The 16,152-nt window shown below is 32.5% G+C and overlaps 1 protein-coding gene across 2 annotated transcripts; it reads left to right on the top strand.

Annotated features, from left to right (window-relative positions):
- Positions 1 to 11,543: 11,543 nt before the first annotated feature.
- LOC100790181 (probable LRR receptor-like serine/threonine-protein kinase At2g28960) lies at positions 11,544 to 15,197 on the top strand. Of its 2 annotated transcripts, none has more exons than XM_026126804.2 (8): positions 11,544 to 12,272; positions 12,504 to 12,554; positions 12,671 to 12,775; positions 12,863 to 12,958; positions 13,460 to 13,678; positions 13,773 to 13,888; positions 14,236 to 14,496; positions 14,838 to 15,197. In XM_026126804.2, the coding sequence occupies exons 1-8, from the start codon at positions 11,579 to 11,581 to the stop codon at positions 15,024 to 15,026; spliced, it is 1,731 nt and encodes a 576-aa protein (XP_025982589.2). In that variant the 5' UTR covers positions 11,544 to 11,578; the 3' UTR covers positions 15,027 to 15,197. The 2 variants fall into 2 exon arrangements, with proteins under 2 accessions (XP_025982589.2, XP_014626251.2); XM_014770765.2 differs by having other exon boundaries at positions 12,668 to 12,775.
- Positions 15,198 to 16,152: the final 955 nt, after the last annotated feature.

Here is a 16,152-nt window from a genome sequence, read left to right as displayed (position 1 = left end):
TTGATCAGGCCAAAAAGAAGCATTAAGAATGAAAGAAGAACAATAATGATGATTTATTAAATAGAAACAATGTAGGAATTACATGAAAGTTGGATTAATTACATTAAACCCCCAACGAAAGATAAGAGTTAACTACTCATAGTCATCGGGGATAAGCTTTTGATGTAGAAACAACGGAGGATGAATCCAAAGTCGTCACCACATTTTGGTTTTCTTTTTCTCTATCAACTCACAAAAGTATGGAACCCTAAACTAAGACTAAAAATCCTTACTTAAAGCAATGGGCTAAATAAAGTTTAGGCCCAAAACACAAAATAATGAAACATTGAAATAAAAAATCTTACATGGTGTAGTCATGGATATGACCAGGTTTAGTCCTCCCCTACCCTGTGATTTGTTTCAATTGTTGAAAATTAATTTGTTTAACTTTTAATCATGGGCGTGACCAACTTCACACCCCCTTGTGATATTTTTTTTTTGTTTCTCCAACATGAACCATTCTTTTCTTATTAGCTTCAAGGCTTCTAAAATTCTCCTAACGTAATTACTTGTGGACCTTTCTTTGCTTGACCAAAGCTTCAACAAAATTCCTAAAAAAACATAAGCAAACAACCCAAAGATCAAGCGTAAAAGGTATAAACTAAAAATCCTAAATGAACCAAGATTTTATTTAAACTTAAATAAAAATGTCCAAAAACAAAGCTCAAAAGCATAAGAGATATCACGTAATTGTCCCTAAACTAAAACAAAATGTAGGAAGAAATGACAACTATCAACACCCCAAACTTATAACTTTGCTCGTTCTCGAGCAACAAAACAAACAACAATCAATGGCAATCCTAAGAAACAATAGAAACACAAAGATACGACTTGCAATAAATTCCCAACTCATCATCACCAAGAATGATATCAAAACAAATTCTAGATCAACCCAATCCAAATATAATGTGGTGCCCACACAAAAGATTCAAGTGACAATTCAACAAGAGATTAATGTAGATGATAGAGAAAGCAAAGAACCACCATTGTTCCTTGTTCCTCAAAAAGTGTATCACTCAATTAGGCAACACAGGTGAGTCTATATGTCAAGCAACACATTCAAACCACACATATTGATTTGCTTTTCATTTCTTAAAATTTTACAATCAACACACATGCAAGGAATTCTTAGGGCTTTATTGACTTGTAATGTGGCAAGGCTAACAAATAAAATTGGTTTTTCTTGGGATTCAAAGTACCTAAAGAATATGAGAGCAAAAAGAAAGTGGAATCTCAATATAATCTCAAAAAGTAAAAGCAAGTTGTATCCCAAATTTTCTCATTAACTCAAATCACTTTTTTACTTCCACCTAGGTCCCACTTTTTCATTTATTTCATTTTCAATTTTTTACACATTGTGGGATAAAGGTGAGACACTTTTTTTAATCATATTTTAGTAACCAATTGTGACATTATGATTTCCTTGGGACACCCTTCTTTCTTCGAAACACTTTTGGGTGTCTGACAAGACACCCCAAACTTAATGTTAGCCCTTACTTGTTAAATTGATCTCCTATTCCTAGGATTGGGAAAACATTGTCATTCTATTCAAGGTAAAGGTACATACATCAAAAAAATAATTCGTTGTTTAGCTCAAGAAGGATGCAAAGGATTTTATTATTCAGGGAAAAGCTTTTTGGCCATTGGCTAAAATTAAGAAACAAGGCCTTGATCACTTGCAAGCAAGCATACATGCAATCCAAACTCAAGAAAATCAAGCAAAATCATATATGCCAGAATCAATGGTAACAATAATTTGTCACCAAGCTAGGTTTCATCATCTAGGCAAGATCGTCACACACATTAACCACAATTAGAAACGCACAAAAAATTGCAACCATAATTCTGTATTAGACCAAACTACTTTTATTCATGCTTTAATGAAAACAATCAAGAAACCATTACAAACCAAGGCACAAAATAAAGTGGTAGTATTTCAAAATCATTATAGGAATAAAAAACACCGACAAAATGCAGTAAAAGAAAGTAAAGAAAGACTAACCTCCTTCTTCTAATTGTCACTACATGCCCATTATGTCATCCCCTTGGGCAAGAATGTGTTGGTCCCCATTGCTTATTGGCCAAACAACATAAGCCATAATCAACAATGGTGGTGGCGCATGGTGGCTTTGGGTTGTGGTGTTAGGTGGTGGTGGTTAAGGGTGGCATGGATTTAGGTGGTGTGGTAGTGTCGGTCACAGACTTTACAAGGGCAAAGGCTATGGTGGTATGGTGGAGTTGTTGGGATGTGTAGTGGTGTCCATGACTGGAGGTGGTGGTGTTTTCATGGTGGTTGGGTTGGGTTTGAAAAGAAACAAGAAGGAAAAGATGAGAAGGGGATTGTGATGATGGAGAAAAGATGAAAGAGAAAAAAAATCAAGGGTTTCTGATTTTCCTCTTTATTTGTTCCTTTTGTATCCACTTTTACTGTCAACTCCCCTCTTTTAGCCTTTTTTCATGGTCATGACTCCTCTATTACCTAAGGGGTTATTTTTTCAAAACTTTGAATTGGGCTAGAATCGATGCTCAATCACGCCCCCTATGATCTTTATTAGAACTTAAAAGGCATTTGATAAACCCTTTTTAGTGATATTTTGTGTCATTTTGCATGCATTTTCTTAGTAGAACTCACGTTTGAACACTAGTTTTGTATTGTAGAAGTAGAACCACTCAATTGTGTGAAAGTGTTGAAAATTGTATGATTTTATGAAGATTTCAAGGCTCTGTACTTAATCACGGCTGTGGTAAGTAGCACGACCACAATAAAATGATAACAACCCTCCAAAATAGCATCAACAATCCAATAACAGTCGTGGTAAATTCACCATAGCCATGGTCAACCATGAGGGTCGTAGTCAATCCACAACGCCCCAAAGCTTAAGCTTCACTTTTGACCATGACTGTGGTAGATTTTACCATAGTCGTAGTGCACCTTTTCGGACTAATACCTTTACGAAGCTATATATAAGTCTTTTGACTTTGTAAAATCAATCTTTTGTTCACTTTTATCTTTTACAAATTTGAGAAAACCTTGAGGACTTTTGAGAGCTATAAAGTGTGGACAACATTGTGAGGACAGATTGTGATCATTGTTCCTACCTTATTGGTATGTCTGTCTAATTTGTATTAAATTGCTAGTTTTGCTTTGATCATGAGCGGCTAGTCCCCCTTGTCCAAGGGTTATGATGTAACTATCCAATTGTACCATTCTCTCTATTCTTAATGGAATTCCTCATTGTTTTATGTTAATTATTTCTTTTCCTTATCTTTATTGTTTATTTGGAACCAACCATTCTAATACTTAATCAATTGCATAGTAGTGATTATCTACATGTAATTGGTAGATCTATGTAGATAATGTTTTACACCAAATTGTACGATCAAACTGTTTGGGTAATCTCCAATATATTAGTTAATCTTTAATTGATCAACCCTAGAATTGATTATATCCTTTGACTTAAATTGATAGACTCATGATCATTGGGGTATTGATTTAAGGCAAAGAGCATCCTCTAACCTTGATCATATGCTTTGGTTGATTTTGGAAATCGGTAATTAACTGGGAAAGGAATTTCATTGGGACTGGGATTGGGGGAAAATTGTACTAGTGAATCATAAGCCTTGGTCACTCTTATCATCACTCAAATCTCTCTTTCTATTAGTTTATTTGTTTTCTTCTAAAAACCCAAACCATAAAAATATTTCAATTTTTTTAATTACCTCAATTGTTAGTTTAATAAACTTGACTAATTAGGAATTTAGTTAGTCCTTTAGGTTCGATATCTAGACTTTTGAGTTCATTATTACTACTAGGTAGGGTACACTTGCCCTTGTGCAACCTTACATATTTTACGCATCAACATTTCTAGAACCACGTTAGTCATGGTTGTGAGCAAAATCATTCACCCACATGATCTTTGTGCAAATGTAGAGAAATTTTGGAGCAATGTTCGTCATGTAATGATGAACATCATGACCCCCTATGATATTTGTGCAAGTGTAGAGGAAATTTGGAAAGACATTCATCATGGTTGTGAGCAAAATCACACCCCACCCATGTAAACCTTTTCATTCTTTTTATTTTTAAGAAAAATGTTTCTGCAGTATCTTCATCTTTTGATAGAAACTTGAAACAACATAAGACCAATATCAAAAACATAAAATAGAATAAGAAATAAAGAAATTATAGCCATATTTAAGAACTCTAGAGGGAAAAGGGATAAAGATTTGGGTTGCCTCCCAGTAAGTGTTTCCTTAGCATCAGTAGTTTGAGGAATGAGTGACCTCAAGGGTCACTCAGATGAATGGTTGTGATAAATCATAATCCCTTGGGGGGCTCATAGAGTCAAACTCATTGAAAGATACATCCTCATCCTACACTTTGAGTTTGAATCTCCCTTGCCAACATCAATTACAATGTTAACAGTCTTCATGAAAGGTCATCCCAAAACTATGGGAATTCATGAATTCGCCGCCATGTCCGTGACAACAAAGTCAACGAGAAATGATAATTTCCCAACCTTCATCAAAATGTTTCCCACCAGCCCATGAGGGTATTTAAAGGAATGATCAACCAATTGTAATGTCATGCGAGTTGGCTTTACCTCTACATCTCCAACTCTCATCAGTGTAGATAGAGGCATCAGGTTGATGCATGCACTTGAATCAAGCAATGTCATGTCAACACAAAGGATCTCAATAGTAATAAGAATAATGAAGCTTCTAAGATCTTTATGCTTTACAGGAAATTCCTTTTGGGTTATTGCACTACAACATGCTTCCAACCCAATGAATTTTTTTTTCCTTTGTCAAGCATTCCTTTAAAAACATGGCATATCTTGGTATTTGCTTCAAGGCTTCCGAGAATGAATGTTGATATTAAGTTGTTTGAAAATATCCAAGAATCATTTAAACTACTCTTCTTGTCAATCTTAGTTGGATTCTTCAGATAATGAAGCTTTATAGCAAGAGAAGATTTGGCTCTAAACTTTTCCTCTTTGGTGCTTTGAACTCTAACCTTCTTTACTTTGACTTCCTCCATTGCTTCTTTTTCTTCACCCCCACTCACCATATCATACTCTTCACCACTTAAGGTAAAGATTACACTACAATTATCTTTAGGATTAACTTGAGTATTGACTGAGAAACCACTCTTAGTGTGTTACAACTTGGTTATCCTACTATTGTACTTGAGTCTCTAAATTTTTTAAAGAAGTACTAGTCCAATTTTGATTAGAAATAGAGACTTCCATAAACTTCTCAAGAGTCTCTTCCAGCTTTGTCATATGGTCATAAAGGTTAGGCTTTTGTTGGGGCCTATTAGTCTATCCGTTAATAATTTTCCTACTTGTTGATAATTGTCCTAACTCCTTATGTACTTCAACTCTTCCTCATGTGAACTAGAAATAACAAACACTTCTCCATAGTATGATCACCCCCATATATAGCATAACTCAACACATGGTGGTGCAATTGAGAAGAATCCTTGATAAGTTGTTGAGGAAGATCATTTGCACCTTAAGAATTGTTATTTATAAACAAATAGAGTTTTAGAAAAAATGATGAGGTTTTATAATTAAATAAATAAGGGAAATTAACTTTATTAATTAAACTAATGGTTTGAGAGAAATGAGAAGGGATTGAAGCTTCCATTTGTACTATCTTCATGCGATTCCTTTTTCTCCCTCCACGAATATTATCTCACAAATCCCAACGGTTAAGGGATGCTCAATTGAATTTCAAACAACATATCCAAATTTTACTACAATCCAATGGTTAACGAATCCAAGATCGTATTTTTACCAAGACAGTTTTGGGTTTCTGCGAGAAAATAAAATGCTACAATGCGAAGGGTTTTATACTAAGCTCAGACATGATTTTGAAATTCCCAACGGTGAGAATGGTCGGAATTGGGTTTTGAACCTGGTGCTTAAATTTCACGACGATCCAACGGTGAATGAGTCCGAGATCATCATTTTTCTGAGACATGTTTAGTGGTCTACGGGAAAAGAGAGGTTGAGAAGGGAAAACGAAATTGAGAGGCGAAGGAGGTGGCTGAGGAGTCAGTCTGAAAACTGACCTAACATTTTTCTATTTATAGCTAGGGGTATTCACGACCTATTATTTACTCTATTTACTTATTTTTATTATTTTATGAAAAAAACTCTATTTTATTCTCCATCAAATGAATAATAAAATACTCTTTTGATTTTCTCTCAAATCATTAGTTTAATTAATAAAGTTAATTTCCCTTATTTATTTAATTATAAAACCTCATCATTTTTTCTAAAACTCTACTTGTTTATAAATAACAATTCTTTTTTTTTTAAAATTAACTTACGAAAAATGGGATGTTACACCGCTCACCCGCATCGTCGCGATGTCACTATTGAGCAGTCACCGCTGTCGCACACTCCATCGTGCCCACACTAGCTGGTTAGTGCAAAGGGAGGAATTTCGTCAATTAAAGAAAGAGATGCATGTATTTTAGTCAGTTGTCCTTAAGTTTCTACCTCCTGAAGCACGAAACATTATTCATCAACATCAACAATCTCACCAGCAGCAGCAACAACAAGACAATGACCAACTAGATAACCAACAACAAGACGATGACCAATAGAGGTACTCTCTCAATGAATATTTTAATTATTGACTTAGCAACAAAAAATTACTATTGTCGTATTACACATTGTGTTTTTTCTTTTAGATTTATTTTCAATTTAACTGAATGATTTATTTTACTATTTGTTTTAGATTTATGAATTTGAGTATTTCGTCAATTACGTGTATGTGTTAATGAAAATTTTGACATTAAATAATATAAATGCAAAAAATAATTCCTATGTTAAATAATAAAAATGAATAAAAAAATAAAATAGAATTACCTCAGAAATTTCCAATGGAAATATCCATCGGTAATTTCTCAAGGAAAGATTCCGTCGAAAATTTCCAACAAATAATTCCGTTGGAAATTTTCAATGGACAACAAAAATTTGCCGGTTACAATTTTCTACGACCATTTTTCTATCAGATTTTGGTCTATCGAAAATCTTGAATTACCGACGGATTTCAGCCATCAGAAATACCCTTTGTAGTGCATGAATGAGGCAATTCATAAAAAATGTCCTATATCTCTCCGAAGTTTCACATAGTAGCTCATTGATTTTTTATAGAAGTCCAATATATCAGTTTTAGCTTGGCTCCTTTTTGCCTCTCAGAAGAACTGAGCTAAGAACTTGCTTTCAACATCTCCCCAAGCAGTAAGAATATGAGAGGGACAAGTATTAAGCCACTTAAAGGCGTTTCCTATAAGGGGAAAATACATAAATCATAAAATATGGCCAGATGGTTGTTTGGGTCTTCATTTTCTAAGTTAGCAAATGCATGTAGGCCAAGAAAAGTAATTAAGGTTGGCTAAGCCTCCAGTGTGCGATTGTTGTTCCTTGGTCTGTCAATGCTGGAAAAGACTCGCAAACCATTATTGGTGACATAGTCTACTAGAGTCCTCTTGACAGGTGTTGTTTCTTCTTCTACCATCTCTTCCTCCTCTGAACTAGACGAATGTTCGAGAGGTAGATTGGAAAATTACTCCTTAGGTGGGTTGGAAGAGTTTTCCTCTAGTGTCAATTGCTTAGCTAGTTCCTTGGTTTAGGAACTAATTTGTTGAGCGATCTTCTCAATTTCAAGAATGAATATGAGATCCTCAGGATTAGTTCCTAGCTTGCACAAAATCACAAACAACTAGGCACCTAAAAAGATAGTTAGCATTGAGTGAAGGAATAAAAAATAAAATAAAATACAAAAGAATAAAAGAATGTGTAAACTCAACAAAAATACTAAAAATTTGCTCTATCACTAAGACATAAGTCCCCAACAATGACACCAAAAACTTGTTGGGATTTTGGCAAGAGTACTAAGTCGCTCAAGTAACAATAGTGATAAGTAAAGTTGTTTCCATATGAACTTGTGCAACAATTAGGTATTAATTGTATAATTATAGACTACGTATGTTGAGAGAATTTAAGTAACCAAAATAAAAGGCAATTGCATAAAAATTAAATGAGATAAGTAAGAAATTTGCATTTGAGTATTTTATCAAACACTTGACGTGCATAGTGAATTGGGGTAATTTCAATGAGAGAAATCTTTGGAGTTTAACTTCATTTGAATTTCCTAACATGCAATCAATACATATTCTTATTCAATTAAGCTTATATTATCATCAACCCACAATTTTATTCCAACCTTAACTCATTAATCGAGAGGACCTAAATCCCTTGAATTAACATAAACAAACAATTTACATTAAGAAAAAAGGTTTACTAATGACTAATCCTCTTTACCCTTTCCCTAGGCATAAAGAAAATTAGTTGTCTTCTTTAGTTTGCAATCCAAAGGATTTTCTCAATTACAATTGAAATCATAGAATCATGTAAATAGGTTGATCAGGCCAAAAACAAGCATTAATAATGGAAGAAGAACAATAACGATGCTTTATTAAATAGAAACAATGTAGGAATTACACGAAAGTTGAATCAATTACATTAAATCCCAACAAAAGAGAACCGTTAGCTACTCATAGCCATGGGATAGAAGTTTTTGATGTAGGAACAATGGAGGATGAATCCAAACATATCTAAAGTTGTCACAACGTCTCCAATTTGTTTCTCTCTCTTAACTCACAATAGTGTGAAACCCTAGACTAGGACAAAAAAATCATTACTTAAAGATATGGGCCAAATAGAGTTTGGACTCAAAAGACAACATAATGAAAAATTGAAATAAAGAATCTCATAGGTCATAGTCATGGGCATGACTAGGTTCACGTCCCATGTGATTTGTTCTGATTGTTGAAATTAATTTGTTCAACTTTTGATCAGAGGCATGATCAAGTTCGCACTTCCTTGTGATATTTTTTTATTTCTCCATCATGAATTCTTTTCTTCTTAGCTTCAAGCCTTCCAAAATTCTCTTAATGTAGCTTTTTGTGGACTCTCATTTGCTTGATCCAAGTTTCAACAAAGTTCCTAAAATACATAAGCAAACAACCTAAAGATCAAGCGTAGTAGGAAAAAACTAAAAATCCTAAATAAACCAAGCTTTTATTCAAACTTAACTAAAAATGCCCACAAAATAAGCTCAAAAGGATAAGGGATATCACATTATTGTCCCTAAACTACAACAAAATGTAGGAAGAAATGATAATTATCAGGGTTTCACTAATCAAACAGATTACAACAAGTATTCTTCCACTATCACTCATGGCTTACAATCCCGACATTAATAAACTTCTAAGTATTTTTTATCACTAAGTCACGTGGCTTTCTCAAACTATAGGTTTGACAGATTTACAATGAAATTGAATTTCATAGAGAGAATAAGCAATACAATGCAAAAACTAGATTTAACTTTGCTAAGCAACCTATAACACTTTTTGACCTATTGATTGTCCAAAAATTTTGAGCTTTAAATGAATAGTTTTTCAACACTTTGTATTCGCTAGTAGCAAAAAAAAAAATCAACTTCTTCAAAGCTTCAGTCTTTGTTTTACAGGCTTCAATAGATATCACCATTGAGGGGATTGGAGCCTTCCAATTTTTTCATTTACTCAAAGCTTCTTTTATTGTATTATGTATCAGCCATATTATGTGTCAGCCATGTGGTGGAGAGAGAAATAGATAAGGCATAGTTTTTTTTCTAAGCAGCGTTCACCTTGTCTCCACTACTTGTACGAAAATCATTTTGTTAAGAATATGTTGACTTTGCTTTTATTCCAATCTTATAAACACACACTTGAAATCCAAATGATGAGATAATTCAAAAATGCAAGGGAACAAAAAGAACATACATTTTTCAAGCAAAATCATATTCGGCTAAACCATAACATATATATATCCATTTTGTTGAATGAAATTAAAGAAACTTTAGTGTAAGTAGAAATCAGAGTGTGAGTTTATTAATCCATTTGAATGATAAACATGATTGATTCTAGTTTTTAAAATGTTTTTGGATGCATGTTCCTTTTAGAGTATTGGACGCTAAATTATTCTCTTGAAAATGTATGATTAGGTCCCGTGTTTCACTTTGGACACTTAATAACTAAGAGCAAACTATTATGTTCTATCTCTTTCTACAGGGGCCGTGTATTTGACTACATAATTCTTGCTAGTTAAATGAAACTAAAATGAGAATTGAGTTGAGGAAATTCAGTATTTAGAATTTAAATTAGAAATTGTGCAAGTAATTAAAAAGGGTTAAAATTCAATTTTAAAGACTTCCAAGATTGGATTCATGCATTGGTAATAAACAAATTAATTCAGTTACCCTTGTGTTCTTGTGAGTTACTATTTGAGGCAATTAAACCTAAGGTATATAATTAAATTAGCCCTCTTGTGATAACTATGTTCAATTATTTACTCTCTATGTTAATTATTTTAATTCTCTTAGGGTTTAACCTATTGTCATAAAGAAATGTAGAAAAACATAAATTGTAGAAAAACATAAATGAAATCTAGAAGAAAAAAAAGTACAACGAAACCAATTAAAAGAAGGTAATAAAACATAAATTTAAATCGAAAGGATGCATCTTAGCATTATAGATGCAAAACAATAAATACGCTATTATATCATTAAAAAAATGATAATTCAAACCTTTATTTCATCATTATAAATTTATAATAAATTTATAGACAAATTAAATATATGCTAAAGTCTTGAAATTTCTATGAATATACAAAGAAACATAATTCTTAATATATTTTGTGTCAAAAAAATAATTCTTAATATATTTGATTTCAGCATTTGTCAAGCATTCCACTTATTTGAAATAATTAATTAAAGTAGAAGGTTCAATTTAATCCAACCAAATTTTTAAGGGATTTTTAAAAGTTAATTGGGCTGGGTTGACTATTTTGACATCCCTGTTTCTTCTAGTGCTTCCACGTGGGTGTGTGTATCCAGTGTCTTCTATTAAGCCTCATTCTACAAAGGTTTATGCAAAGGATATTCATAACTATTATTTTATTATTTGGATTCAGATGCACGAATCAACCGGCCATTGTCAAATGTTTCATGCATACAATTCCAAGGTATGGCCATTCAGTGAAAGCGGCCGGATTGAAAGCACTTTATTTATTTATTTTCTAAAAGAGGAAAAGAAAATTGAGATAAATTGAGGAATACTTTTCAGCCATTTGCTTAACGCTTATACAATGAAGTTAAAATAATTCCATAAGAGTCGCACTCATACCTACTCTGATTATTTTGGTAGAGTGAAGTTTAGATGAGTTGGATCCTTGGCCTCTGAAAGTTTAAAAAACGCTTACACACTCATAATGTGTGTCCTCTTATATTAAAATGACGCATAATATTCAAATATGGATCTGCCGCATCTTTTGTCATACTTATATTATTCACCATCCTTTACTTATTTATTTTTTCTGTATGTTACTCTTGATGACAGTGAAATCTAAAAGTGCTACAATGCCGATACAATGACATGTTCATATTAATTGTTTATGTCAAAACCACCTCCACCATTATGAGCAATATGTCCAATAGCATGTTGGATCTCACTTGTTCCAATGTAATGAAATTTCAAGGGAAAAGCTCCTTGTTATTGCTTCTCCTTGTGCTCATAGCCCTTCATCTTGCATCTTCTCGAACTTCTGTTTATAATTGTGTCCTTGATATTCAATTTTCTCCATCCTTGATTAGTTCAAATTGTGAATTGTACAATTGGGGAGGGTTTACCCATGGCTGTTGTGGACCATATTTTGATGATTACCTATATGCCTTGGGGCTGAGGGCCAACCAAACTGGAAAAATATTCTTGAATTCCTCAGAGCAAGAAAACTGCATAGCATCAATGCAAGCTTTTGACAAAAACTTCACTTGTTATGGGATAGAGAAGCTAACAAGTGGAGTTGGTGGTTGCTCTGATTACACCATCACAGATGTTATTAATCATCATGGAGACAACTTTAGGAGACTGAATGAAGATTGCATGCCTTTTAGAAGAAATGGCAGGCCAAATGAAACTTGCACCAAATGTTTGAAAGCATGGGAGGATATCAGTGCAAAATCAGACTCTACAAGGGGATCAGAATCAGCAAATATCAATGTTTATCTTTGTAGGTTTGCTGTGCTTGTCTCAATAACAAGCACAAGAATTTATGATAGGGAATCAATTCAGGAAGTCTATAAATACCTTGGGGAACACACCCTTTCTGCAGGTGAGATCTAAAACTAGAGTTAATTTAACTTTTACTTTGATTAGCAACAAAAGTTGATGGAATCCTTTCATCTTAAAATTCACCTATTTTACTTCTTAGAGCTTGTTGGTTTCAACTTTTATTCATGAAAAATAATTTTTGAAAGTAATCTGATTGATTTTGCAATTTTCATCCTCAATGAATATTGATGAACTTCATCTAATCTATTAATTTATATTTCTGTTATTACAGTTAATCAAGAAGTTAAGGTTAAGGCTAGTGCTAATGCTAATATCAACTCAGGTACATATGTTCTAGTTACTACCAGATATGATTTATGATGATTTTGTTAAAAAATATGACAACTTTACGAAATTACTGAGTCGTGACAATTTTGTTGAAAAACATGATGGCAGCAGGTCTCTGGATTGCCTTCGGTATAACAGGAGTTACAGCAGTGGTGTTTCTTGCCGCACTAGCATTATTTATCACAAGAATTAAAAGTGCTCCAACCGTACAAGATGGTACTCAAATACTAAAATCCTTTGAGCATTTTTATGGTCCTGAACCATTTATTTCTCTATCTTAAGTGGCACTATTTAATTATCCAGAGTCTGATTCAACTTCACCGAAGATAACATTGAAGGATGTTTATGTAGCAACAAACAATCTCAGCGCTTCAAATTTCATAGGCCAAGGCATAGCCGGTAAGAATACGCCTTAACTTAACCAATTGTACTTTTTATTCTTCACAGTTACAATTGATGAGTGACCTCTAATGTGTCCAAGAAAGGTCAAACTAAATCACACAAGACTTTGTAGGAAAGAGGTAGACAGTGACATTTGAATTGATACAATAACAAAACTGCTAGAAACTAAATGTGTACATCTGAGTTGTTTTCCTCTCTCATAAGGTTGTTGTCATGTTCATTTTTTTGTACTGCAATGATCAAATTAAGTTAGCAAAACAAATTGGCTTTATGGTTTCATTTCAGCACCTAGACAGCGAGAAAACACAAATTATACACTAAACCACACATCTAATGACAACATAAATAATAAGGAAAATTATATAACCATGAAAACTAGTAGTTATGGAAGTCAAATGAATCTGCAGAATCAAAATATTTAGAGAGATAACATGAAGTACAAAACCCTATAAACTGAAATTCTATTCTGCTTTTTATTATTTATTTTGGTTACTCCAGGAAAAGTGTACAAAGGTGTGCTCTCCAACAATCAGTCTGTTGCAGTGAAGCATATCACCAATGAAGGTTACATGGAGACATTTGTTAGAGAAGTGAGAAGCCTTTCCCATGTTAGACATCAAAACCTAGTAGCTTTGCTGGGATACTGTGAAAGTGAAGCTGAATGCTTCCTAGTGTATGAGCTATGCCACAATGGAAACCTTTCAGAGTGGCTATTTGGTATCTTTCTTCCCCTCTCCTTTATTAATTCATTCAAAATTTCCTAAACCTTCCTTCAGTGTAATAGTTCTTGAACACAAAATTAATACAACAGGCAATGGTAAAGTTCTTTCATGGATTCAAAGACTAGAGATTGTCATTGATAGTGCAAGAGGTCTTGAGTTTCTCCACACCTACCCAAATGGCTGCATTGTTCACCGTGATATAAAGGTATAGTAGACAAAATGATCTCTTTGGATAAACTTATCTATAAGCACTTCTAGAAGAAGAAAAGAAAAATGAAATAAGTTTTTCTATAAACTAAAATTAACTTATGCATAAGTTAAAAATCATCTTTTTAAGAAGCTAATATGAAAGAATTTGTACAAAATAGCTTATGGATAAACTGATTTTAACTTATGGAAAAGTTTATTTCATTTTTCCTTAAAATTTTGTTCTCCTTGAAGTGCTTATGGAGAAGTTTAAGCAAACAAACCTATATTAACTTTCTTTTTCCACCCCTATCTTTCTACTATTCAGTACCATTCATTAATCTTTTGTTATACATGTATTGTCAGCCATCAAACATTCTTATTGATGCCAACTTCCAAGCAAAGCTTTCAGATTTTGGGTTGTCCAGGGTTATGGACCTTGGTCAATCCTATGTGAGCTCTGAAGTAAGAGGAACGTTTGGTTATATTGATCCTGAATATAGGACAAATCACCATGTAAAAGCCTCAGGAGATGTCTACAGCTTTGGAATAGTGTTATTGCAACTTCTATCAGGACAAAGGGTACTTAACATTGATTTCCAGAGACCAATGTCTCTGGGTAAAATGGTGAGAAATTACATTCTAAGCGCCTAAGGGTGCATGGTTTGTGACTTAATGAAAATCCAAACGTATACCAAAGGCATGCTTGTTTTAAAACTGAATAAAATCAATTAGAGATTTTGCATCATCAAAATCAATGTTAAATTATTGAACATAATTAGATATGTATCCAAATTAATCTCAATAATACATTTTACATTAGAACACGCGTTGAGTATGAAAATTGATTTTCACTAAAATAAAAAAATAAAAAAAGAGAAGCCTTAAGTCTTCTTTATACTTCATAGACTTGGTCCATGATTACCAGCTAACACTTCCTCAATTCCTCCCATGTCTTTGCTTTTTAGGCCAGAGATGTTGTTAGAGGCGGTGATATGTCAGAATTTGCTGATCCTAAACTCAAAAGAGAGTACTCTGTTGAAGCATTTGACATCGTATTAAAGCTAGCTTTGTCTTGCATAGGGCTCAAGCAGCAAAGGCCATCTATAGAGCAAGTGTTGTATAGCCTAGAAAAGGCACTCGATATCTCTTTATAAGCAAAATCTTCTAGATCCTGAAGAGTATAAAAAAGGGTTAAAAAATGTTAAAAAGAAGAGTAACCTGATCAAGTATTTTTGTGTAGTACAAGACCGGATGCAATCTTATTTGATGAATGTAGATAGATGAATTACAATACTCCATTTTTATTAAAAACTTATTATTATTAATTATATGTAATAAATATAAATTTTATATATATATATATATATATATATATATATATATATATATTACGTCAAGACATTTTAAATTAAAGTATTTTTATTAAAAACTTATTGTCATTTGAGCAAATTATATTGATACCCTTGAGATTTTGTTGAATTACAATATCCCTATTTTTTTTTTTACCTTTAAAATGACACTATCTGCTTGAATAATGAACTATTGGTTTAACCGAATAACTAAAAAGATAGATGTTTTTTTCTTTTCGTTTCGGGTTGATGGATCTTCTCAATTGAAAGATCTCCTATATTGATAATACACATTCTAATTTGGGAACGTCTAATCCCTTAAAAGGACACACGGTGTAGTGTTCTTTAAATCTTAAGGGATGGCGGTATATAGTAAAATGAGTGTTAATGTAATTTTTTCAACTAATTAGGGGAGGTTTGCGTGTGGGTAAAAAAGAAAAAATAGGAGTATTTTGTGTAACTTGATAAAAATTCATGGAGTGTTGGTGTAATTTATTTATTATTAATTAAATATAAATTATATATATATATATATTAATATGAATTTATAAAATATAATAGGTTAAATACTCGTTTTTGTCCTTATATTTGTTTACAGAGATAACAATTATTTATGGTGATGAAAATTGAAAGAAAAATAATTGTTAAGTATAGAAATAAAAAATATTATATTTTATATTTGAAATCACAATTAATTTATTTATTATATTTTATTAAGTTAAAAATTCTAACGGATGATATTATAACAATGACAAACAACTTAACTGAATTGAAAACAAATAAACATATAAAAATTAAATTATTTTTCATAAGAATCAAATTAAAAGTTTATATTATGTAAATATATAGATACTAACAAATAATTTGTTTTTAAAACTCAGTATATTTAATTAACACTACTAAAGATACATGTTTTTACGACGAGCGCTCA

Source organism: Glycine max, chromosome 18 (assembly GCF_000004515.6).
Source record: "Glycine max cultivar Williams 82 chromosome 18, Glycine_max_v4.0, whole genome shotgun sequence".
In the NCBI taxonomy this organism is placed as follows: domain Eukaryota; kingdom Viridiplantae; phylum Streptophyta; class Magnoliopsida; order Fabales; family Fabaceae; genus Glycine; species Glycine max.
This window is presented reverse-complemented; position numbering and strand designations above follow the sequence as displayed.